Here is a 25,213-nt window from a genome sequence, read left to right as displayed (position 1 = left end):
TGACCTTCTCCTCGCTCATGCTCTCTCTCACTATCTCTCTCTCAAATAAATAAATAAAATCTTTAAAAAAAAAAAAAACCCACTGATGAAAGAAGTTAACGATGATACAAATGGAAAGATATTCCATGCTCATGGAATGGGAGAACCAATATTGTTGAAATGTCCACACTACCCAAAGCAATCTATAGATTTAATGCGATCGCTATCAAAATACCAAAGCATTTTCACAGAACTAGAACAAATAGTCCTAAAATTTGTATGTAACCCCAGAAGACCTGAATAACCAAGGCAATCTTAAGACCAAAGCTGGAGGTGTCATAATCCCAGATTTCAAGATCTATTACAAATCTGTAATAATCAAAATAGTATTCTTTAGCCTTTTTATTGAAGCAACTATGTCAGAACAATATACAAAATAAGAAAGTATGTTGGATACCCACTATCTACCGCTGTTCTGCACCTTGCTTTTTTTTTTTTTAACTCTACCTTTATTCATGTTAAGACTTAACACTCAGATATTCCTAATTTCATTCATAGATTTTTACTTCTACTTAATTGTCCATTGCATCAGTATGCCAGGTGTTTTTCTTTCCTCTAATAATGAACATTGAAGTTTTCAGTTTTTCTCTATCACATACAGTGATGAATATTCTTCAGTATTCTCCTTGTATACATATATAATATTTTCTTTTGAGTGGTGCTTTACAAAAGAACTTGCTGTGATCATGGAAATATTCCTGTATCTGCTCTAATATAGTAGCCATTAGCTGAGTGTGACTATTGAGTGCTTGAACTGTGATGGCTATAGCTAAGGAACTAAATTTTAAAAATTGTGTTGAATTTTAATTGAGTTAATTTTCAATAGACACATGCAGCTAGTGGCTATTGTACTGTACAGCTTGGGCTCTGGGGTGTATATCTAGGAGTAGAATTGCTAAGTCCTAGGTTAGGCATAGCTTCAGTGCTGCGAGGAGGTACCACCAAATCATTCTTCAGAGTGGATTATGTCAGGCTTACCTTTCCAGTAGTTCAATGTGAGTTACCGTTGCTCTGCATTCTGATAGAAACACTTAACATTAATACTGGTTTTGTGTTTGTTTTGTTTTTTATTAGTACTGTTATATTAGACACTACAAACAACTACAAACTACAATTTAGACATTACTTTGACATTTTACTATGTGTTAGGACTAGAAGTGAGTGGAAGGCCCTTAGGTAAAAACATTTGTTCCTTACAACTAGAGGTAGTACTTCAAAGCTGTGATGCCCTGGTATGATTAGATGCATAGATATGTACCCTCTAATATATGGTGATGAAAGGGTAGTACCCTGCCAGACGATAGGAAAAATATACCAAACTGTTAAAGCAAACATGAGACTATGTACCAGTTACTGACTAGAAGATTTTTGATTGGTACCTTTCCTTAAACCATCTTTGTTCTGATTATTTTGCATTTTGAACTCTTCATATTTTTAAGATCATGTATTAAGAGAGTTCTCAAACTATTGATGCATTTTTTTAAAAAACTACTATTTTTCTTTATAAGTAGAGTGTTACTTAATATTTATTTTACATAAATTTGAGAGTCTTGACTCCTGGTCTCCAATTTTGTAATAAATATTGGTCTAAAGCAGCTCAAATAATATGGCAACTTTTTTTTAAAGCAGTGATTTGTTATATGCCAGGTCTAAAGGCTCCCTCCCCTGTCAAATGTCTTATTGTAAATCTGCTCTAGTCTATAGTCTTGGAAATATTCTTTATTAATTTGAAGTCTCTCAGTTTTTCATCCATCTATATTTATTTTTTAAAAGTATAATCTTGTATTATTTTGAAAAACAATTCTGTTGTTAAGTATAGAAAAGTCTGAATTTATAATCAGAAAGTGTGGCTTCCAGTTTGGACTCTGCCTTTACCCAGCCTCCTTACCTAAATCATCAGCATCTATAAAATGAAGTCTACGTATCACATCCTGCGGGTGGTGATTAGTAAGAGGTAAATGGAAATGGCTTTGTCAGGAATTGTATTAAAGATTTCCCAAGCAACTTAATATGAGGACTATGCTACATGTAGTCCAACTAATTCAGCTGCAGTTTGCTTTTTTAGAAATGTTTTTATAAGGCTAAAGGTTTTTTCCTTATTACAGAAGATATTTATAAATGTAGTAAGAACTTGCTTTTCCTATCTAATAATGTACTATGAACATTTCTCTGTGTCATGTCTTTCAAAGCTTTGTTTTTAATTATTTACCAGTGTGATTAAATGCTGCAGTTATTGCTAAAAAATCATTAGTGGAGATTTTGAATAAATGGGAGCCAATTATGAATCCTGATTTAAATGATTTTTGAAAGGAAGTCTATTTTTGTAAACATAATTTTAAGAGTAGGAGATGATGGATAATGATGGATTAATAAAGAAAGAGGAAATGTTAAAATGGTAGGAGAGTTTTATAGAAAGTTTCAAATAGGTTACTCGAATTGGATTTAGAAATAAATAGGGAACCCATTAACTACCAAGACCGATTATTTTGAGTAAACAAAATGAAAAAAATTTGATAAAGATTTGAAGAATATCTGAATGAAAAAGGATGTTAACAGTTGGAATAAAGGATGTTAACACACAGTTCATGATTTATATAATAGGAGTTGATTTGCAGCCATGGTAGGTATTATAGAAGAATCATAAATCAGGAATCTTGCCAGAGATATGTTGTAGAAATATTAGAAGCAAGTAGGAGTTCTGTCTCTTTAATAAAGACACATTATAAATTTCATCAATTTAGTGTATTACCATCTTTCGAAGCCTAGAGAGATGAAATTTAAATAAACCTGAAAAATGCAGGATTTTACTACATTTATAATTAATTTTTCAAAGTCACCTATGTGAGAATTATAGTAAAATATACTGCTAAGTAAGACCATTCTAGGTTCTAATACATAAATGAAGTTCACTTTTATGGAAGATACTTGGATATTTTGAAAATCTGTGAGGATTTTATATAAACACACCTGTAATATAATATTGTAACATTCTAAAAAAAAGAACTTTGATCTCATGTTGTCAAGGAATTATTGCATATTATTTGAAATGAAACTATTCAAATAAAATTTATTCTAAAATTTAGTTTTTAAAAATTAATGTAAGAATAGTATGTAAGAATTACACTACTTTGTTAGTGTAATAAGGAAGAGTTTGCCTAATCCTCTGAAACTTTATAGTGTATGCACGGTATGTGTTATGCTATTTAAAAATTAAAAGGCTGCAATGACATTTAACAATGGTTTTGATATTTCTTTTCTTTCTCATAAGCCAGCCTAACTCTTCTACGCTTTCTTATGTTCTTATTTCTTTTCTTTTCTTTTTTTTTTTTTGGTGAAGTGTTGTCAAGCAATCTCTTTCACATCCTGTATTTGTAGAGTTGGCTGTTTGAACCTATATATGGAGTTTTGCATTTGTTCCTCTTAAATTTCATCTTATTAGTTTTGACTCTGTTCCAGTATTTTGAGGTATAGTATTATATATATTTGTCATCTGAAAATTTGATAAGGCTGATTTATATGAATTCATTAAAATTAATGCTAAAAGCTATTGAATTGAGCCAAATCCTCTGTCATGTTATTAGGAACTTGACTCCAAATAGTTATTATTTGGATTTGGTAATAAGCCAACTCTAAATCCATTTTACTATGTTTTTGTCAAGTCCGTATTTCTCCAATATATTTTTAAAAGTATTTAAACTTAGTCATTCGCCCATCTTTATAACATTAAGTTTTATAATAATGATGTTGTTTTTTCAATGTTATCATTAAACCAAAAAAAGAGTAGGTTTGGCCTGATTTATTCTTAGTTAATTCAAACAACTCTTAATATAGATCACTTTATATCCTTGCATGCTCAAAAACCTTCTGATAAATGAATAATCAATGTTACTAAAGATCAGTAACATAGGGGTAGCTGGGTGGCTCATTTGGTTAAGCATCCAGCTCTCGATTTCAGCTCAGGTCATGTTCTCAGGGTCATGGGATTGAGTTCCATATCGGGCTGCATGCTCAACAGGGAGCCTGCTTGAGATTCTCTCTCTCCCTTACCCCCTTCTCCCCTGCTCTCTCTCTTTCTCTTTCCTTCTTAAATAAATCAGTCTTTAAAAAATAGATCAGTAACATAATTAGTTTACAAAATTGAAGTAGCATATTCATTTCTCTATATTGTAGTGTGTCTGTCAATAATTTCTCTGAGATCACATAAGGGTTCTTTGATCACATCAACAAATTTTTCAATGCAGTACATGTTCAGTTAATTCATTACTTTGGAATATATTTCTAATGTGATGAGAATTGTTTGGGGTAGTTTGATATACTTTTCACTTTGACCATACATTGTATACCCTGTATCTTCTTACATTGTCTTGTAAATATATACCCCATATATAATACTTGTGAGCAAAAGAGGACTTACCAGCTCAGGTCTGACTGCTAGAGGAAAAAAAAAAAAAAAAAAAAACTTCAAAGCTCATATTTTCCTTAAGATAAAATGTGAAAATCTAGCTTCTTATTTTCTTAACCAGTGAGGATATTTTGAGAAACTTTCAGAAAGAGGTATTCTTTATATTAATGAAATTGCCTATAATTTACCCATTAAAAAAAAAGAACTGGTAAATACTGCTGTCGTGTCATTATTACTTTACACTCCATTTTGTGGATTTGTGTACATGATCATTTAATTTTGTATAACTGAAAAAGGTGAGTTTTATTATTGCCCCATCATAAAACCATTTGTTAAAATGGAATTTATTAAAAGTTTGTATTAATTAAAAATGAATTTTAGTTTCTGAAAGTTATGAAATTCTTAAAAAATCATTTAATAATTGGATAACTCCTCATTTTTGCTCCTTCTTTCTTGTGAGAATGTGAAATACATGATAAATGTTTTAGTGTTCATTTTATCACTTGGACTAGAAATCTAGAGAAATCATTTTCTTACATAATGTTCTGTTCATACTCAAGGAATTATCATAGGGCCTGTTTGTTTAAACTAAAGTCTTTGTATCATCAGTCCACTTTTGGATTTTATAAGTGAGACGAGTGGATTCAGTCTGAAAGCAGACCAGTGGATTCTTTCTTATACACTGTAGTAATAACATTAACCAGGTGACATGTATGATTAATAAACATGTTAATTAAAATTATAAGATTAAATCCCAAAGAAATCCTATGTAACTAGGTACCACTATCCTCTTAGAGAAGATACTGATATTCCTTGAGTTAGCTGACTTCTCCAAGGATCTATATCTTGTAAATGATAGAACCAGAATTTGAATATAATTTTGATATTAAGATTCAAGCTCTTGGGGTAACTGGCTGACCCAGTCAACTAGAAGAACATGTGACTCTTGATCTTGGCCTCCGAAGTTCAAGCCCTTTGTTGAGTGTAGAGATTACTTAAAAGTAAAATCTTACAAAATAAAAATTAAAATTTATGTTCTTAATACAGTTTAATTATACTGTGCTTTCTTTGACCATTGAACTCTAGTGGTAGCCAATGGTTTTTCAAATGTATGCCATTCATCATAAAATGGGCTGGGCCAGAAAATGTAAGGGGATCCTAGGAAACCTATCTCCTTCATTGGAGATACAGTTGAGGAGTACATATAGTGGCATTTGTGAATCAGTCATGCTACTGAATATAAAAAACACATAAAATCTGAAGATGGAGCCCTAGAAGTCACTAATATTGAAGGGACAAACAGAAAAAAAGAATCCGGTAAAGGAAATTAGAGAAGGACAGGTGAGGGAGTGTGGAAGTACACAAGTTCATGGAAGAAAATTTTAATAATGAGAAAGATTGTTGTAATAATAGCTTCCAATACATATTAATCATGTACTCTGTGTCAGGTATTACTTGGCATGAAGGAGCTCATTTGACTTCACTTTTCAGATGATTAAAATGAAGCACAGTAAATTTAATTTGCTCAAAGGTACCCAATGGTAGGTGGCAGAGCTAGAATCATCCATCCCAGCAGGCTAAGTGTGCAGTCTGTGCTCTTCACCAGCGTGCTCTGCTGCCATTTTGAATTGTCAAATACCCAGAAAAGACAGGTGAGTTAATGACTAAAAGTCATCCACTGGATCTGATAATTAGAAAATCAGTTGGGGATCTTTTCCAGGAAAATTTCAGAGGAAAAAGAGGGGTGATACCTGACTGTTCTTGGTTAGGAAAAATAAATTGTGAGGAAATAGAAATACTGAGAGAAAGATAAGTTTCTGGTTAAAAGGGACTGTGAGAGAAAAGGTGCTAGCCGGAGAGGATGCAGGGTCTTAGGGAGAGCCTTTCTTCCAAGGAGACGAACTTCAACATAATTTGTCTGAAGGTTCAAGATACAGAAGAGAAAAAGGAAAAAAATGATTGCTTACAGTCTTCAAGAGAAGTAAAGGAAAGAAAGAAGAATATTAGTTATTTATTCAACTTGATATATTAAAAGCCTACTATGTGTCAAGGCTTATGGCAAAGTACATGGAAGTGAGAAAATTATTTCACTGACCCAGCTTTCAAGGGTGAAGTGAATTAGCAGAGACAACTCTGAGAAGGAAGCAGGACAAGTATTAATTTCTCTGGTTTATAAAAGAAATAGCCCTGGGTTTACTGGTTCTTGTCCTTGCTCCTTTCACATCAGATACTAGACTTAAGATGTTCCAGGTCAAAGAAGTGATGCTCTCAGTATTAGAATTTGGTTTTAAAATCAATAAAAATGCTAGTTTGCATTCAAACAAACAAACAAGGGACAAGGCATATTCCTCAGTCCTAGTCCAGACCTGCTGAATCAGAATTTCTGCAGGTGGGAACTTAACATTTTTAACAAGCTCTCAGGTCATTCTTCTACCCTCTGAGGACAAGAACCCCTGCCATTGGTCATGGAAATCAGCAGTAGTCCTCAGCCCGGTCAACTATTTATATCCCCTACCCTGTATACTCTCAAAATTACTGTCACTATAGATAACTTGGTGATAGAAATGCAGATTAATTTAATTGAATCAATGCATATAAATTTTACTTCTTTTTACATTCCTGTTTTCTGGCTTGTTTAACGTTTTGTAGATCTCAACTGAGCTGTAAGTAATGAATTTTATTTCTTCACAGTGAGCTCGAAAGATATGCCTATTCAGCAGTGAGCAGTATAAATGGTTCAACATGAGCTGTTCCTTATGTAAACATACAAAAGGCCTGACCCAGACTAAATCAATTTAAAAAGGAAAACATTAAAGCTATGTTTCCTGTTATATACTTAAAGTCTTCTTTGGTTCCTTATGATTATATTATTGACCAACTATTGCAGACTTTAGTTTATCCTCCTACACCACCTGCTGAATGGTTCAAATGGTATGGGAGATGAGTTTCGGAAGGGCAAAGCAATTACAATTATAACTCCTACATTTTAGCCAATAAAGCAGCTTTTTGTGTTAAGGGCAAGGAAGTTATGGGCATCTTAACTCACCCCCTTTCCTGATTTGAATTGCTAAAAGCTCTTAAAGACTGTAATAAGGATAAAGAGCAAAGTTCATAGAGCTTTTTAGAGGTATGTGAATTTAAGACAAAATTTTATTCCATTTACGATATCAAACATTTCTAGGAAAAAACTTAATTAGGAAGTAATACAATATAAGCTTCTTTTAAAAAGGTATTTTCATGTATTTTCTCCCAGCTTTATTGAGACAAATTGAGAAATAAAATTTGCATATGTTTAAGGTGTACAAAGTGATCATTTGATATGTGTATAGTTTGAAATTACCACAATCAAGCTAATTAAACACAGCCATCATTTTACAGTTATCTTTTTTTATGAAAGTTCTTGAGATCTTCTCTTACTATATACCATTAACTATCATCACTATGCTATACACTAGATCCCCAAAACTACTTATTCATCTTATAACTATGTTTGTATGTATATTGGCTTTTTCCAGTTTTATTGAGAAATAATTGACATACATCACTGTAAGATGTACAGAATGATGGTTTGATTTACATATATTGTGAAAGGATTAGGACCATAAATTCAGCTAATATCAATCTTTTCATATAGATACAATAAAAAGGAGTAATGGGGAAAAGATTTCTCCTTGTGATGAGAACTCCTAGGATTTACTCTCTTACAGCTTTCCTGTAGATCATATAGCAGTGTTAGCTATAGTTATCTTGTACATTACATCCCTAGCACTGATATGTGTTAGAACTGGAAGTTTGTACCTTTTGACCTTGTTTGTCCAATTTCCCCTTCCTGTCCGTAGCCCCTGATAACCAAAGTCTGATTTCTTTCTCTGATCTCTCTCATTTGTTTCCATTGCACATATAAGTGAGATCACACAGTATTTGTTTTTCTCTGACTCACTAGCATAATGTCTTCAAGGTCCATCTGGGTTGTTGCAAATGATTTCTTTGTGTGTGTGTGTGTGTGTGTGTGTGTGTGTGTGTGTGTGTGTCTATGGCTGAATACTGTTCTGTTGCATGTATGTATATGTCACATCTTTATCCATCCATCCATTGGTGGACACTTGGGATGTTAGTTTTATTTTGTAAGGTAGATATTATTAATATTAAGCATCCTGACCCTCACTAAAGCCACAAAGCTCTTTTCCTCCGATGAGTTTTCTAATAAAGTAACATTTTATTAGAATTCTTTGCTCTGATGGTTTTGCGGTTGTTTCTTATGCTGTGAAAATGCAGTGCACTAAATCAAAGCTCTCTTGATTAAAATGTATTTTTGTTTTTGGCTTTGAAATAAAATTGTTTTTCACTTCTAACTGGCTATTTTTAAATTAAAAGTCATTTGTTTAGGGAATATCACATTTTAAAGGTTGTAAAATGATTTCCAGCGTTTGAAAAAATGAAAATTAATTGTCTTCAAGTTGTGACTGTATGTATTTATACCTTTAAAAAAGATCTAGTTAAAAAAAAAAGATCTAGTTAAATACATCTTTCACAAGACATCTTCTTCTCAGAGTGCTTAATAGGAGTTTACATATGGTATTTGAATGAAAACATTTTGAATGGTTTTTTAAATTTAGTATTGAAAAATAAAGTACTTTGAATGTCCAAAATGGGTATCTTATACTTTAAAAAATAAAGATCAGTGAGTATTTCAAGTTGAGGGGGAAAAAAAAAAAGCAAGTACTTTGTGGAAAATGAAGTAAATCAGGGTGCCACTGTGTGTTTTCTGGCTTTAAAGAATTGAAAATAAGTCATACAGATCATGTAATTAGAAAAATTAGATTTTATTATCTAAGTCTGAAAAAAATTACCCTGCGTTTATTTCTGTCAGAGAAAACTCAAACCAAACTTACAAAGTTTGTGAATAAGAGCTAATCTTTAAAATATATTTCATCTTTATATTAACCTAAGCTAATAAGCCAAATGGCCTACCTATATTATTTGTAACAGTGATTTACATTTTATACTTGGGAAAATGTACAAGAATACATTCTTTCCTGGCTTCGATATCTCAGGAGACTAAGAAATTATTGAAGAAAATCCGTTTTTTAAACAGTTTTAAAGAACTGTTTTCTGTCTTAGAAAGTCGGGGGTTTATTACAAACTAACCCAGAACACTATTAAAATGTTTTTAGATTGATGGAACAGAACAAATTAGAACACTTGGGTAGAGGGGCACTTGGGTGGCTCATTTAGCGTCTACCTTTCAGCTCAGGTCATAATCCCAGAGTCCTGGGATCGAGCCCCTCATCGGGCTTCCTGCTCATCAGGAGGCCTGCTTCTTCCTTTCCCGCTTCCCCTGCTTGTGTTCCTTCTCTTGCCTCTCTCTGTCAAATAAATAAATAAAATCTTAAAAAAGAAAGAAAAAAATACCTTGAGTAGAATTCACTCAGTTTGATTAATTCAATGGAAGGTCAGTGCTGCTGTTTGCTTTAGGCTTTTGTTTTTTCAGAATCCAAATGGGTACTTTATCCAGTGAGTCTTTCTTCCTCTCACTTTCTAATTATTTCACTGTTATTTAATATTTTATACAGAGGCTGAAGGGAGAATCAAAGTAGGATGATTTTTTTTTTTTTTCCTAACCGTCACTGAGGTTTTTATGATGTGTCGAGTTCTATGCTGGGCTCCTTATCTCACTTAGTTCTTAAAATAAGACAGAAACTCAGATCTTTCTCTAGTCTTGACTACTGTGCTAATACATAATTTCTGTAACCTTTTTGGCAGAGGAGAAAATGCCAATTTGCTAGGCAAGCGTGACCTGTGGGCCACACCCCTCCACCCCCAAAGTCTGGGCCTGGTGCTGTTCTCGGACGCTTTCTGATGGAAGGGCCTGTCTGTGACTTGAAGCCTCACTAGTCTGTGACTTTACTTCCTTCCATACTTCTCTCTATACCAATGGTTCAGAACATTTTCAAGTTTTCTGGATATGCTGCTCTCTCACACCTCTGGACCTTTGAACCTCTTATTTCCTCTGTCTGAAATAATTTTTTTTTTAATTTTTTTCATTATGTGGTATAAAGTTTGGCTGTTTTGAACTCCCTTAAGCACTGCTTCCTTTTCCTGGGTCCCTTAGATCTGGGTCCCGTTTTTGTGCTTCCAGTTGCATTCTATACCTAACCTTTTATAGCATTAACTCTTTTTGCTATTCCCTGTAAATCCCCAGTGAGACTGTAAGCTGTATTAGGGCAGGGACCTCAGAGGGATCCAGCATCCCTAGGGCCTGTCACAGGGCCTGGCATGCAATGCTCACTAAATACTCTCTGAATGAGGGAATGCAAGTTTGCTTGGTGGCCTTTGAGATAGGAAGATAGAGTTGACAGTCTTGAGTAAGGAACGGAATAGGGAAATACGTGGTTGCTTTTCACTAGTTATTACATGACCAGCAGTTTTAACTGTCAGGATATAGTTTTAAAGTAGTCATTTTTACATAGAAAAAGAACTTATGAAAGGGGAAAGTAGCATTATATGCGGTGGAAGAAATGAGAGGGCAACCTTTATATTCATCCCATGGTGAAAAGGTTAAGAAATATCTTTGGGGACAGTGATAAATTAGATAAGAGATTTTTTTTTTCCACAATAAGTTATAAAATCTTTGTTACTAGAAATCTTTCTAATATCCTCTTACCTGTTTAGTCTCTGCAGCATCATAGTTGTGTGTTTTTTAATTGGAAATTTAGTTTCTTAGGCCTTCTATCTTTAGCTCTTTTTTTTTTCTCTTGACTACTGGAGGTTTATCTATTTTAGGCTTTGTTGATCCTTCCCTGTCTTTTTTATTTCATTGATTTCTGTTCTTATTTCCTTCCCTCTTTTTCTTTTTTTTTTTTTTTTTGTTTTTTTTTGTTTATTCTACCTTTTTATGTGTAGCTCATTACTTGGGAGCTTTACCAACATCCCCCATCCAGCAGAGTTGTACATAGTTACAACTGATGGACTATGGTGACACATCATAATCATGCAGACTCCATGGTTTCCATGAGGATTCACTCTTGGCATTACACGTTGTGTGGATTTGGACAGATAAATAACATATGACACATATCCATAATTACAGTAACATACAGAGTATTTTCACTGCCCTACACTGAGCACCTTTTCATTTCCATTTGAAATGAAATGTTTGGCTGTTGGCCATTTGTATGTCTTTGGAAAAATGTTTATTTCAGATCCTTTCCCCATTTTAAAATTGGTTGTGTTTTTGCTACTAAGTTGTATGAGTTTCTTGTATATTTGGGATATAACTCCTTACAAGATATAGGGTTTGCAGAATTTTCAGAGGTTGTCTTTTCATCTTGTTGATACTTTTCTTTGATGAGCAGAAGCTTTTTAATTTGATGTACTCCCACTTATTTATTTTTGCTTTTGTTGCCTTTTGTTTCTGGGGTCGAAACCAAGAAATCATTGCCAAGATTGATGCCAAGGAGCTTACCCCCTATGTTTTCTTCTGAGAGTTTTGTCATTTCAAGTCTTGCCTAACCTCCTGCATAACTGTAGTACAGTATCAAAACCAGGAAGTTAACATCAGTAGAGTCCACAGCTGTATACAGATTCAGCGGTTCTCTGGGTTCTCCTTGTATTTAGGTGTGTATAGTTCTGTGCAGTTTTATCACATGTAGACTCTTGTAACCACTATTGCAATCAAGATCCTGAACTGCTCTATCACCAAGAGGATCCCCAGGAGGGCTGTTTTTAATTCACACTTTGACCACGTATGGAGCCCGCTGTGGCCCCGGCTTTATATGTAGGGTCTGCGATTAAGTTGATTCATCGTCTTGGGTGGGCCTTGAGCTTTCTCTCCCACGCAGTTATCAGAGCAGAAAATCAGTGTCTGCAGGATTCAGCAGAAAACCTAAGAGCAAAAGCTGGCTTTGGCAGGTGCTTATTTATTAGTTTTCCTGGTTTCGCTTTGGGAGGGGTTGGCGGGGTCGGCGGGGCGCTGGGGGGGTACTTTGAAGTTTCTGTTCTCTGGTGCCGCCTCTAAGACGTGTTTAAAAAGGTGACTTTCAATTTTTGTCAAGCATTCTAGTTGTTTCAGTCAGAAGGTACATTCAGGGTTTCTGATATGCCGTATTTTAGAAGCAGGTGACCCTGGAAATACTAAACCTTTATTGTTTTCATTATGGTTTTTCATAATTAGAAGAGTGGCCTTTGTTTGATTCTTGGTGCCTGTGCATCTATGATTAGTTGGTGATTAGATATCTTATTCATTCAGAACCATTTAAGAGTCTATTCAGAAATGGTCGTTAAATTTATAATAGACCTACTTATGAATAACTTCTAGTTATATATTTTATTTATCTCTGTATTTAGTTATTGAAATAACTAAAGCAGAGAGAAGTTAAATAATGTCTTCATGCTCATGATCATTGGAAATAGTCTGAGGGTAAAGTTCACGTGAATCTTTCACTTACCCTGTTTTTCTACAACTCAGATTTAAGTGGTTTTACAATTAGCTTTTAAGTTGGACTTATATACCCAAATATAAATTTCACTGAACTTTCAAATCAGGTTAAAATGGCAGATATATTCTCTCCTTTTGTATGAAATTAAATAAAATCTCCAACCCTGATACTTAAAAAGTTTGGAATTTTATTTTTTTTAATATTTTATTTATTTATTTGACAGAGCAGGAGAGCACAAGTAGGGGGAGCAGCAGAGGGAGAGGGAGAAGCAGGCTCCCAGCTGAGGAGGGAGCCCCATGTGGGACTCCATCCCCGGACCCTGGGGTCATGACCTGAGCCAAAGGCAGCTGCTTAACCAACTAAGCCGTCAGGTGCCTCCAAAGTTTGGAATTTTAAAATTAGAATACTTATAAGTATCTGACTGTTGCTCATGATACAAAACTATTTGCATAGGGAAGAAGAACCTGTGGGAAGTCATGTTCTCCAGGGGTAGATAGGAGAAATATAGCTCAATTTACTAAGAAAAAAATGTGGGATATTCCAAGCCTACATGGAAAACTTTGATATGAAACTCAGTGTTTTGTGGTTTTAATCTTGTGATTATACAACATCCATGTGCCAAGGGAAATAGACTGATGTTAATGCTGGGCTGAGTTACTTTGTCTTTTAATATAGCACTGACTGTATTTCATAACATACTTTTTCTTCAAGGATTCTTAAAGTATTTTAGTTCACCTTAAAAATATGTTTAGGGAATTTATTTAAAGTGTAGAAGGCATTGGCTAGTTTAAAATAAGGAAATGTAACTTTTGTGTGGGAATTAATAATCTAAGAAATAGGCTATGCCACTAACTGCCCAAGATGTTTACTGTATATCTGAATTCGTGTGCATCTGAATCAAAAGTTTGCTGTTTAAAAGCTGTTTTCTTACTGCTATGGACATATAGGTTCTCCATTTGAGATTTGTCAAGATTTGTGTCCATTCAAATCAGTGAACTGAAACAGCATTTACTGATAGCTTGATAGGAGAGTTAGTTCTTGACTTCAAGAAATGTATGATATATTGGGAAAAACTGACATGTCATTGTGATGTTATTGTGCTTTTAGTATAGAGAAACCCCAGGAGCACAGATTTGAGAGAGATGAGTTTGGAGAAAGGTTGGTTGGGAAAGGCTTCATAGAAAGTGAAGTCTGAGGTGGGCCTTTAAGCAGAATTATACCAATTCTAAGGTAAAACGAGAACATTGTACCAAAATGGGGTTATTCTAAATGTTACGCCCTCCCATCTCTACCCTCATGCTTTCTTTTTTCTTTACTTTCATCAGGACAAATTGAAAAGGTTCATATCCCATTTTATGGGCTGTATTTCTAATGTAATTATTTGCTTCAAGTAAAATTTTAGGCTATTTTTCTTTGCATCCCCACTCCTAGATTGCAATTCTTCTAAGTTAGAAAAGAGAAGGAAAACAACAAGTTGAGCTCTTAACTTTAGAAATGAGAATTCATCCCATTTCTTTCTCTGGCTTCTGCTATGGTTTCTAGGCTGATGCCTGTTTGTTTCCCTGTTCTCTGTTATAATTCTCTCTGATATCACCCTACCTGAGCTGCCTGCTCATTCAGTTCCAGTTCTTTCCCAGCCCCTTTCTTCACTTGAATTCATTAGCCTCAGCCCGTACCTTGTCTGGTGCAGTAGAACCTCGCCTGGCCCAACAGATGCTATTTCCATTTCTCAGCAGCTGGCCTAGTCACCTGCCATCTTGAGTCGCTGCAGTTATCCACCTTCCATCAGTATTTGACCAGCCTTCGGGGACATGGTCTGACCCACACTGCTTAACTTAGCCACAGCACAGTCTTAATTGGATCCTTACCTGTTTCTGTAGTTTTCAGAACAGGACCCATGCTTCCTTCTCCCCACCCCACCCCCATCAATTAATTTCTTTAGTGTTCAGTTGATGTAATTAATTTAATTGTATTTTTTCAAATAGCTGCAGTTGTTTTTTTTTTGTTTTTTTTTTTAGTACTTGTATTAGTGAAGTTATTTTTAGTCTCTATATCGTTGTGTTCATTGAAACTTTCATAGGGACCTAATATTATTTTCCTTTTGATGACTCACTTTAGAACATTTGTGAACCAACAAAACTAAATGTTCCCAAACTCATGCAAATATAGGTTTATCTAGCCTCCAAATCCTGAACCCAGTACTTTTCTTCCTACTGTATTTCTTTGCTATTTTCATTCTAAAACCCTCACAAAAAATGTAATAATTTACTTCCTCTAATTTAGCTTTATGCCAATGATGATTTTATTTCTTTGTTTAGCATTGGGTCCAGTAAAGTCAAAGTTTCAACTCTGTATGGGCCAATAATCCTCACTGTGTGTCTCCATATGGAAACAGTGTAGTCTTCTCAACAGTTCAGTCTGTGTGGCAACTGGGTTGTATAAAGAACCAAGGGCAAGGGTTAGGGAAGTGTAGTAGATTGACAAAGTTCTTTTCTCTCTCCTCAGGAGACATGAAAGGCCTGAAGAAGGTAGATGATTAGCCTTGGAAAGAAGACTGGGTGTTGAGTTAGAAAGCCTGGGTCTAAGTTGTGGTTTTGTCACAAACTACCTCAGTACCTTTGCCTAAGTCTTTCAACCTCTCTGAATTATTTTCTCTTTAGTAAAAAATGGTAATAAAAATAGAGCCTCCACAGCAGCTCAAGAACCGAAATCATGGATGTGAAAGTACTTAGAAAAACCGTACATTGCTGGGAACAATGTAAAAAATCATTGTAGGGTAGATTACTGTACATAAGTTTAGGGTACATTTTCAAGTCATCCTACTGGTTACTTCCTAAAACCTGCCTCGGAGATTTGATTAACCCAGTGAGTCCATCAGTAATCCAAAGGAAGAAAAAATGGTAATGATATTATGTTAGTGAACAAAATAAACAGAATATTTTATGTGTTTACATTTTTTCATCACCTTTACAGGAGAGCTTTGAACTTGGGAATTCTTCGAGACCCTGGATCAGAAATTGAAGACAGACAATACCAAATAGACCTGCAGTCCATCAATATTGGTACTGCACAGTGGGATCAACTAAAACCAGAAAAGGAAAGTGGCACAGGAGGGGTGCTAACCGAGAGTGAAAGAAATTCTCAAAACCCAGCCCTTGAGTGGAATATGGCCAGCAGGTAGGAAATGATTAAGAAACATTCTACACTTTCTACTGTTTCATTGCCAGAAGAACGGTTGGTGATACAGTCTTCAGCATGCCCAACCTAAGTGTGGGGTACCACTTCTGCATTAATGATTTTGCTTGGAAATCTTCTGGTCTACCAACTGTTACACTGTACTTATTACAAATTTAAGGTTATGTCAGCATTTTTTTTTTTTAAAGCTTGCTATTTGACGAAAGGTTCCACTTCAGGCTAAGGATACATTCACATTTTCCCTTGAAATCCACTGTATTCAAGGTCAGATTATTTTTTCTAAGTCTCTCCTTTCTGTTTATGATGATAAGAGGAGAAAAGTAACAAAAGCTCTGGGTTGCTTTTATTTGTTTAGTCCACTTTAATTTGAAGCACCTATGTTTACAGAGAACATTTTTAAAGGAATTAGTCCCGAACGAGAGCAATAAGTTTTGTAGAGTTATTGCCCTCTCACCCAGGCTGCTCATGGTTTCTCATCAGAATTAGGTAGAACTGTTTGCTAGAACAAAGATACTAGGCATTGAAAATACTTTTGTAGGGGCGCCTGGGTGGCTCAGTCAGTTAAGCAACTACCTTCAGCTCAGGTCATGATCCTGGAGTCCTGGGATCGAGTTCCGCATCAGGCTCCCTGCTTGGCAGGGAGTCTGCTTCTCCCGTTGACCTCTCTCCTCTCATGCTCTCTCTCTCTCTCTCTCATTCTCTCTCTCTCAAATAAATAAATAAAATCTTAAAAAAAAAAAAAAACTTTTGTATATTGTAAACCTGGAGGTCTTTATGATTTTAAAAATTGTTAACTATTTTCTCATTTTTTTAATTTATTTTTTTGCTTGTAAAATTTACTAACATCTGTTGCTTATACCATGCTGATTTATTTGATTGAATTTCTTTAAAACATTGTTTATATATAGACTTTGTTGAATCCTTTTGCAATGCTGATTGCTTTGGGGTTCTGTCCTTTTACCACCAAAACTGTATTTATCTATGTCGTGACATTAATAATAGCAACAACTTTAATAATGGATTATATAATACTTATCACTTTACCGAACTTATTTAAATTAATTTTTGTAGTAATGATATTAGATGAGAACTATTTTCCCTAATTCTACATGAGGAAACCGAGGCCTAACCAAGATAAATAATGTGCCTAAAACCAAATCCCAAGTAGTAGTGTGTGCTCTATATGAGCTTCTTCTTATACAGCTACCCTCATTCTTTTCTGATTTCCCTGTGGCTCTGTTCATAATGAGCTTCTTTCAGCTTCCTGAAAATAAGGTTTGTCACTTGCTATTAGACCTTGATACATGATCTCTGCCTGGAGAGTTTCCCCCTCCCCTCTTTCTCTTGCCTAACTCCCATCATTCATCAAGCCTCAGGAAGCCTCATATTTTCCAGAAGTCTTTGCCTGAGCCTCCACAAGAGCAGGTTAATACCCCTTCTGTGAGCTCTTAACATATCATTTGAATATTTAATTCTAATTATCTATATACTTTGTCTTGATCCTAAAGACAGATCTTCACCATCCTTGTCCATTGATTTATCCCTAGTACAGAGCACTTTCATAGTGTGAAACGTATTGTCAGCAGGGGCACCTGGGTGGCTCAGTCAGTTAAGCATCCAACTCTTGGTTTCAGCTCAGGTCCTGATCTTTAGGTGGTAGGATCAAGCCCTGTGTCAGGCTCTGTGCTCAGCAGGGAGTCTGCTGGAGGTTCTCTCTCTCCCACTTCCCCTCCTCTCTCTTTCTCTCAAATAAAAAATATAAATGTATTATTACAGCCTTTCATTGATAAGTGATTGAACATGCTCCTGAATAGGGGTGCAAATTTGAGTGAAAAATTTCCTACATTTCAGGAGAGGGATGCAGGCAACACTTCCAGCAGCTGGTCCTGCATGGAGGATCTGGTGCACACCTTACATGCACTACACCAGTCCTGATCTGTAAACATCACGTGGTAGGCATCAGGTCAAGTTCTAGCTTTCCTCTACTCCATTCAGTTTTCAGGTTCAGGAAGTTCCAGCTTATATAATTTATAGGTCATCTTTTTTTTTTTCTTTTAAGATTTTATTTATTTACTTGAGAGAGAGAGAGAGGGGGCACACACACACAGAGGGAGAGTAAGAGGCAGAAGAGCAGAAAACCCCGTGCGGGGCTCTATCCCAGGATCATGACCTGAGCTGGAGGCAGACATTTAACTGACTGAGCCACCCATGTGCCCTTATACATTATCTTAAAAACTACATATTCTGTCAACAAAAAAGTTGGGCCTTATTTTCCTAGGAAACTTTATGACCATCTAGCCTTAACTCAGCTGTATCTGTCTTATTTATTCCTTTAATTCATTGAAATAAAGTTTGTGTTTCTGTGTGTTTTAATAACTGAGTTTGAAATTCACATTACACAAAATTAACCATTTGAAGTAGACAATTCACTGGTATTTTGTACATTCACAATATTGTGTAACTACCACCCCTATTTATAACCACCATCTCTGTCTCATTCTAAAATATTTTCTATAGCCTAAAGTAAAATCCCTTACCCATTAAGTACTTTCTTCTACATCATTCCCTTCTCTCCATGGTGCCTGGCAAATGGCAATCTGCTCTCTATTTCCATGGATTTATCTATTCTAGATATTTCATATGAAAGGAATCATATAATAGGTGTTCTTTTGTGTCTGCCTTATTCACTTAATGCAATGTTTTGGAGGTTTTTCCGCATTGAAGCATGTGGCGATACTTCCTTTTTTTTTAAGATTTTATTTATTTCTTTGTCAGAGAGAGAGAGCGCGCAAGCAGGGGGAGCAGTAGGCACAGGGAGAAGCAGACTCCTCACTGAGCAGGGAGCCCGATGTGGGACTCGATCCCAGGACCCTGGGATCATGACCTGAGCCGAAGGCAGGCACTTAACCAACTTAGCCACCCAGGCATCCCATCAATACTTCATTCTTAGTTACTGTTAGATAATATTCCACTGTAGGTAAATAATACCACAGTTTGTTTATCTGTTCGTCTGCTGATGGACATTTGAGCTGTTTCTGCTTCTTAGCCATTATGAGTAATATTGCTGTGGATATTTATGTACAAGTTTCAGTACCTGTTTCAGTACCTGTTTTCAGGTATTAGGAATATATATCTAAGAATGGAATTTTATGGTCATATGGTAATTCTATATTTAACTTTTGAGGAGCTGCCAAACTCTTTTTCACAGCAACTGAACCATTTTACATTCCCACCAGCAATGGTCAAGGGTTCCAATCCCACCACATTCTCACCAACATCACTTTTTTTTTTTTTTTTAAACTATAACCATCCTATTGGGTATGGTTTGAATTTGCATTTCCATAATGATTAATGATGTTGAGCCCTTCATGTGCTTTTTGGCCATTTGTATATCTTCTTTGGAAAAAATGTTTACTCAAGCCATTTGCCCATTTTTAAATTGAGTTTTTTTTTTGTTGATGATTTGTAAGAGTTCTTTATTTATTCTAAATGCTATATCCTTATCTGATATATAATTTATAAATGATCTTTTCTTGATAATGATCTTTGCACAGGTTTTTATAATTGATCTAAAAATCCATTGCTAGATCCAAGGTCATGAAGATTTATCCCTATGTTTTAATTTTTTTTATTTGCATATAGTTGACACACAATGTTGTACTAGTTTCAGATGTACAACATAGTGATTCAGCTTTTCTATATGCTATGCTGTGCTCGCCAAAAATGTAATTACTATCTATCACCATACAGTACTGTTACAATATCCCTACATTACCTATGCTGTGCCTTTAATTGCTTTTGTTTCCCTTGCCTTAGGAGACCTATCTAGAAAAATGCTTCTGTGGCCAATATTGGAGATACTATGGCCTGTATTCTCTTCTAAGATTTTTATGGTTTTAGGTCTCACGTTTAGGTCTTTTTTTTTTTTTTTTTTAGATTTTATTTATTTATTTGACAGACAGAGATCATAAGTAGGCAGAGAGGCAGGCAGAGAGAAAAGGGGAAGCAGGTTCCCCGCTGAGCAGAGAGCCCAATGCGGGGCTCGATCCCAGAACCCTGGGATCATGACCTGAGCCGAAGGTAACCCCTCTGAGCCACCCAGGCACCCCTCACATTTCGTTCTTTAATCCGTTTTGAGTTTATTTTTGTATATGATATCAGAAGGTAGTCCAGTGTCATTCTTCTGTTGTTCAGTTGTCTCTGTACTATTTATTGAAGAGACTACCTTTTCCCCACTGTATATTCTTGCCACCTTTGTCATAGATTGATTGACCATATAAGCATGGGTTTATTTCTGGGCTCTCTATTCTGCTCCATTAATCTGTGTGTCTGTTTTGTGCTGATAGTACGTACAGCTTTGTAGTGTATCTTGAAATCTGGAATTGTGAACCCTCCAGCTTTGTTCTTTTTTCTCAAGATGGCTTTGACTACTGAGGGTTTTTTTGCGGTGCCATACAAATTTTATTATTATTTGTCCTAGTTCTGTGAAAAATACCTTGGAACTTTCATAGGATTGCATTGAATCTGTATATTGCTTTGGGTAGTGTGGACATTTTAACAATATTAATTCTTCCAATCCATCAGCCTGGACTATCTTTTCATTTGTTATATCTTTAGTTTCTTTAATCAATGTTTGATAGTTTACAGAGTACAGATCTTCAACCTCTTTGGTTAATTTATTCCTAGGTATTTTCTTTTTAGTGACTTGTGTCCATGTTTTCTTCTGAGAGTTTTATGGGTTTAGTTCTTATAGATTGTGGGTCCATTTCGAGTGTTTGTGTGTATGTGTGTATATGGTATGAGGTAAAAGTCCAACTTCCTTCTTCTGCATATGGATATACAATTGTCCCAGCACCATTTGTCCCAGCATAGAGACTGTTCATTTCACCATTGAGTGACCTTGGCATGCATATCAAAAATTAAGACTTGGACATCAGTTATATGCCATAGAATGTCTTTTACACAAAGAAAAAAAATGAAATAATTTGATATGTTCCTGTCCCTTACAGAGCTCAGTGTCCAAAGAATTAATAGTTAATCACCTATTAGAGTGCAGGGAGTAAAGTGCTGTGGTAAACATAAGTATAGGATGTTTAGGATTACAGAAGAGCCACATCAAAATCAGGATGAGCACCTTCCATGTACATAGGACATCGCAGGCCAATAAATATGACAGACACATTACACAAGAACTCTAAAATTGACATAGGTACAAAATGGAAAATTAAAGAAAGAAATGAATGATTAACTCTGTGAGTGGGTTTTCAGGGAATGTCTCACAGAGTATACAACTTCTGAATTTGTTTCCAAGGAGTCTGAGTGGCAGGAGAAGTGAGGGGCATTTTGAACTAAGAAAGCAGTAGATCCAAAGGGTAGGAGTATGAAAATGTGGCATGTTTTACTCACTTCTGAACAGCCAGTACTTAATATTATGCTTGGCACATAATAGCTATTTAATAAAGAGCTGAGTGAATTAATGAAAGATTGAATGATACACGATTAAGGATAACCAGTAGATCAAGTAGCGGAATGTTTCTGAGAGATCCTGATTCAAATGAAGACAAGAGATTTTAGATTTGATGTAGCCTAGTAGTGCCGATTAATCTTGCTAGAAATATAAGCAAAACCTTAACATGATCCTATTTTTGCTTTTCAGTAGGGATTACAGGTAAAATTCAAAAGATACCAAAAGATACTCCATGAAGAATAATTTGTTCCCTCTCTTGACCAATTTTAAATAATAGCCTTTATAATGGTTTTCATTCATTCCTGCTGCACACATTACTCAGCTTTTGTCTTTAATCAAAACGTATTTCTGTGTTGGGGGAGAAGGGAGTTTCTGTATGTTGGGGGAGAAGGGAGTAGGGAAGTTAAGCATAAAAATGATCACATTTTAAAATTTGTAGATCTTTTCCTTCTAAAACCTCAATTTTGCAGTTGAGAGAATACATTAGGATTCAGTCAGGGCAGCAGAACCACTGTAAGTGTTCTAGCCTAGGGGGTTTATTTCAGGAATATGGCCTTGCTAAATTGTGGAAGAAGCTGTGAAGTAAGGATCTAAAGGGGACTGTGGATCAAAGACATGTCACAGGCCCGCCCAGCCACTGGAGGGACCACCAGAGTTTGGGAGTGAAGTCCTTGGGAGGCTGTCACCTCTGTGGAGGGGTTGAGCCTGCATAGTCAGCAGGGTCAGTGGTCAGGGTAAAGAGCTGGTCACAGAACCGAGAAGAGGGAAAGCAAGCTGGAATCTGCTGGCACCACTGAGTCGGAATTTCGCTCTTTAACAAAGCATGACTTTGAGAAAATATTGGCCAGTATTTAGTTCCCTCATACCTCTAGATCTCATGCAATTTTCTCTCTCAACTCTGGACCGTTCTTAGCAAATTGTTACAGAACAAAACCACTATAAGAAACCAAGTTTCAGGAGGTTCCATGCCTTGTGCAGTGTCACTTAAAAGTAGAGCTAAGTATAAACCCTGATTTGCTTCCTCTCATTCAACTCCTTTTCTTATACTTGGTGTTCTGACGCCTTTCACTTAGACTAAAGTTCTTTGTTAGTGAATCGCTTTTGTTTCTTTTTCTCTTAGCAGCCATTTTTACTATGTCTAAGTGTATTTTATAGCCTGAGGAAATGAAGTACTGAGAACTAAAATAAACTGTACCAGTGTCCACGATATGCAGGTTACACACCTCATCACTGTTGCCCTTTTACATGGTGATTGGCGCTTGGATGTATGTGAGGGGGAGAAGGCTGTGGTTTTTCTTCAGTACATATCAGCTAAGGGTGTCCTTGGCAAACTGAATAGGTGGCATATAGATAAAAGAACAGATCTGTCTTGGCCAGTCTTCTTCTTTGTTTCTTAGCACAGTTACTGACAGTAGGTACTCAAAAAATCAGAACATATTTAAATAGAATATAATCATCACAGTAGTGTATCATAAAATTTTAAAACCCTCTATAATGTCAATTAATTTGTAGTTCTTACAGTCCCTAACATCATATTTGTTAGATGGATGGTTGAATAGATAGATCGATAGATCGATAGATAGAAAGTTAATAATGCCCTGATTGATCCAAAGCCTTAAATAGCTAGGTTGCCTTCCTTCAACATTTTGTTTTTAAGTGAAGGATCCAAACAAGTTTATGTCAACATTTACTTAAAAGTATATGTACAAGACATAACTTCTACATATTATGCAGTATTATTCTGTGAGCACTGCACTTGGAACATTAATACATGTTGTTAAAGCTTTAAAAATGAAATAAAATAACATAAATCCCGTTTTTCCCTTAGTAGATTCCCGTTGTTATTCTCAATTTCTAATATCCTTTTCTGTGAGAAACATTTAGCAGTCCCCTGACTTATCCCTCCTCTATGAAATTTTATTTTGAAGTTTTTCCTTGAAAAAAGAGCTATCAAGTAGAATTAGATGCAGGCGTTCCAGACTATAGATATAAACAACTGGAAACTATGACCAGAGCTGTTAACAATTGAATATCTCTGTAAAATTGAATTAGGTTGATATTTCAATATAGCTATACCCTTAAGATCTTCTTTTAGAGACTGAAATGAATGTAATACTTGTGATCTCCATCACAAATATTTAACCATAGTTTTTGATTTGTTTGTTTGGGGTAGTTTTTGTTTATTTCTCCTTGTTCCTTGTTTTGTTTAGAGAATGAGAATATTTTAACATTATTGAATTTTGCCAAAATAAATTTGTACTAGCATTTTATTTGAATGTACCTTTAAAATTATCTTCATTCAGGTTGTAGTTCTTGTAGCATTATTCATAGATACTTTGTGTCTTTACAAGGTAATTGGATCCCCTGCTGGAGGTTTCCCCACCTGCCTGTTTTTTACTTATCATTTTTTTTATCCTACCTTATGATTCTTTTTAGTTATTTTTTTATGCTAAACTGAGCTGCACACATTCATCTTTGCAGCACCTAGCAGAGGGCCTGGCTCAACAGTGGACACTCAGCCATGTTCTCAAAATTTCACACAGTGATAAATGTCATGAGAGTAATGTGGCAATATAATGGGATAAGGGTCCCTGGGAAATGTCTTTTTTTTTTTTAATAGTTTATTCCTTTTTTATTGCTGAGTACTATTCCATGATATGGATGTACTCTAATGTGGGTTTTTTTTTTTATGTTATCTTAGTCACCATACAGTACATTATTAGTTTTTGATGTAGCATTCCATGATTCCTGGGAAATTTCTTTACATTAGGCCTAGTCTAATACCTAATGGCAAGAATGACCTACCCATGCAAATACTCCTGGAGTGTTTGTGTCAAGAGTGTTCTGGCAGAGCAGAGATCTTTGAGTAGAAATCAGTTTTTCACACTTAAGACTATGGCTGGCTGGGAGGAAAAGAATAATAACGAAAGTTTAGGGTAGGGAAGGGACTAAATTATGAATGGCCTTATAGATCAAAGAGAGTTTGGATTTTATTTTAACTGCATTAGATCACTGGATAGTGTTTCATTTGGAGAAAAAAAAAACACCAAAATAGGTTTAAACTCTTAATTATATATTTGATTTTTAAATTATAAACAATTCATATTATCTTCAGGAACCTTCTATCTAGGTAGCTGGCTGGCTTAGTTAAGTGCGTGACTCTTGGTCTTGGGTTTGTGAGTTTGAGCCCCACATTGGGTATAGAGATTGCTTAAACAAATAAACTTTATAAATAAAATATTCTTTATCTAAAACTAAGAAGAATCCTACAAATAAGTACAGTTAATAAAAATATAACAGCTTTCCAAATAGTAGACTGTTTATAATAAATGGCTGTGAATATTACTGTTTTTTATATTGAGGAATAACTACTACAAGGGGTTTATCAGAACAAGACTTAAATAAGTATCTTCTGGTCACGTATCTTCTATCTGAAGCTCGGCTGTAAAGCCATACCAAGAAAGTCTTCATGTTCAATAAAAACTGTTCGATGCACACACAGACCATCTAGCACTTTTTATTCTTTTTAGTGGAATATTTTGGAAACCTTAGTACCGTTTTTCCTATTTATATATGTTCTTTCATAATACGCAGTTTTTGAAATAGGATTCTTAAACTGCTTTAATATTTCCCATAGTGTCATTCCAAAATGTATGGAAGATGGGCAGAAGA

The 25,213-nt window shown here is 35.3% G+C and overlaps 1 protein-coding gene across 4 annotated transcripts in view; it reads left to right on the top strand.

Annotated features, from left to right (window-relative positions):
- Positions 1-25,213, top strand: part of LOC111146810 (vacuolar protein sorting 13 homolog B) — a 755,552-nt gene that overhangs the window by 458,859 nt on the left and 271,480 nt on the right. For all 4 annotated transcript variants that reach the window (XM_022502501.1, XM_022502502.1, XM_022502500.1 and 1 more), the window contains one exon: positions 15,853-16,056. In XM_022502501.1, the coding sequence (XP_022358209.1) occupies positions 15,853-16,056 (204 nt within the window). The remainder of the gene's footprint in view (positions 1-15,852; positions 16,057-25,213) is intronic.

Source organism: Enhydra lutris, unplaced genomic scaffold (assembly GCF_002288905.1).
Source record: "Enhydra lutris kenyoni isolate GAN:26980312 unplaced genomic scaffold, ASM228890v2 scaffoldscaffold14, whole genome shotgun sequence".
NCBI lineage: Eukaryota > Metazoa > Chordata > Mammalia > Carnivora > Mustelidae > Enhydra > Enhydra lutris.
Note: the sequence above shows the minus strand (reverse complement) of the source record. Positions and strands in the feature narration are given on the sequence as shown.